General features: G+C 46.2%; 1 protein-coding gene across 1 annotated transcript in view; it reads right to left on the bottom strand.

Annotated features, from left to right (window-relative positions):
• Positions 1-70: 70 nt before the first annotated feature.
• The window catches only part of EMH_0043210 (uncharacterized protein), a gene marked incomplete at both ends in the record, with an annotated part of 2653 nt that continues 1794 nt past the window's right edge, over positions 71-929 (bottom strand). Inside the window, one exon of the mRNA XM_013495823.1 lies at positions 71-639. Coding sequence (XP_013351277.1) covers positions 71-639 — 569 coding nt within the window. The remainder of the gene's footprint in view (positions 640-929) is intronic.

Here is a 929-nt window from a genome sequence, read left to right as displayed (position 1 = left end):
GAGACAGGAGACAGTTAGAGACATAATAAGAGAAAAGAGATAATAAAAAGGAGACAGGAGAAAGGAGACACTAGAAAGGAGACAGGAGAAAGAAAAGAGTAGAAAGGAGACAGAAGAAAGGAGACAGAAGGAGACAGTAGAAAGGGGACAGTAAAAAGGAGACAGAAGAAAGGAGACAGCATAGAGGAGACAGAAGAAAGGAGACAGCATAGAGGAGACAGAAGAAAGGAGACAGGAGAAAGTACACAGGAGAAAGAAAAGAGTAGAAAGGAGACAGCAGAGAGGAGACAGAAGAAAGGAGACAAAAGAAAGGAGACAGAAGAAAGGAGACAGAAGAAAGGAGACAGAAGAAAGGAGACAGGAGACAGAAAAGAGTAGAAGCCCCCTCGCAGTGTCTATCGTCTCCTTGACTTTCTGTCTCCTGCTGCTGCTGCTGCTGCTGCTGCTGCTGCTGCTTGTCTCCTCTCTGTCTCTCTGTCTCCCGCTGCTGCCTGTCTCCTGCTGCTGCTGCTGCTGCTGTTTGTCTCCTTTCTCCTGCTGCTGCTACTGTTTGTCTCCTTTCTATCTCTCTTTCCTTTCTCTCTATCTGTCTCTGTCTCTCTCCCTCCCCTGTTCTAGCAACTGATATTCCTTGCAACCCTAAACCCTAAACCCTAAACCCTAAACCCTAAACCCTAAACCCTAAACCCTAACCTCTAAACCCTAAACCCTAAACCCTAGCCTCTAAACCCTAACCTCTAAACCCTAAACCCTAAACCCTAAACCCTATCCTCTAAACCCTAACCTCCAACCATGAACCCTAACCTCTAAACCCTAAACCCTAAACCCTAAACCCTAAACCCTAACCTCTAAACCCTAACCTCTAAACCCTAAACCCTAAACCCTCACCTTCTAGGGTATCTGCATTGGCGAGTCTCTTATAGTCATCG

Source organism: Eimeria mitis, genomic scaffold, assembly GCF_000499745.2.
Source record: "Eimeria mitis Houghton genomic scaffold, Emh_scaff1768, whole genome shotgun sequence".
NCBI lineage: Eukaryota > Apicomplexa > Conoidasida > Eucoccidiorida > Eimeriidae > Eimeria > Eimeria mitis.
This window is presented reverse-complemented; position numbering and strand designations above follow the sequence as displayed.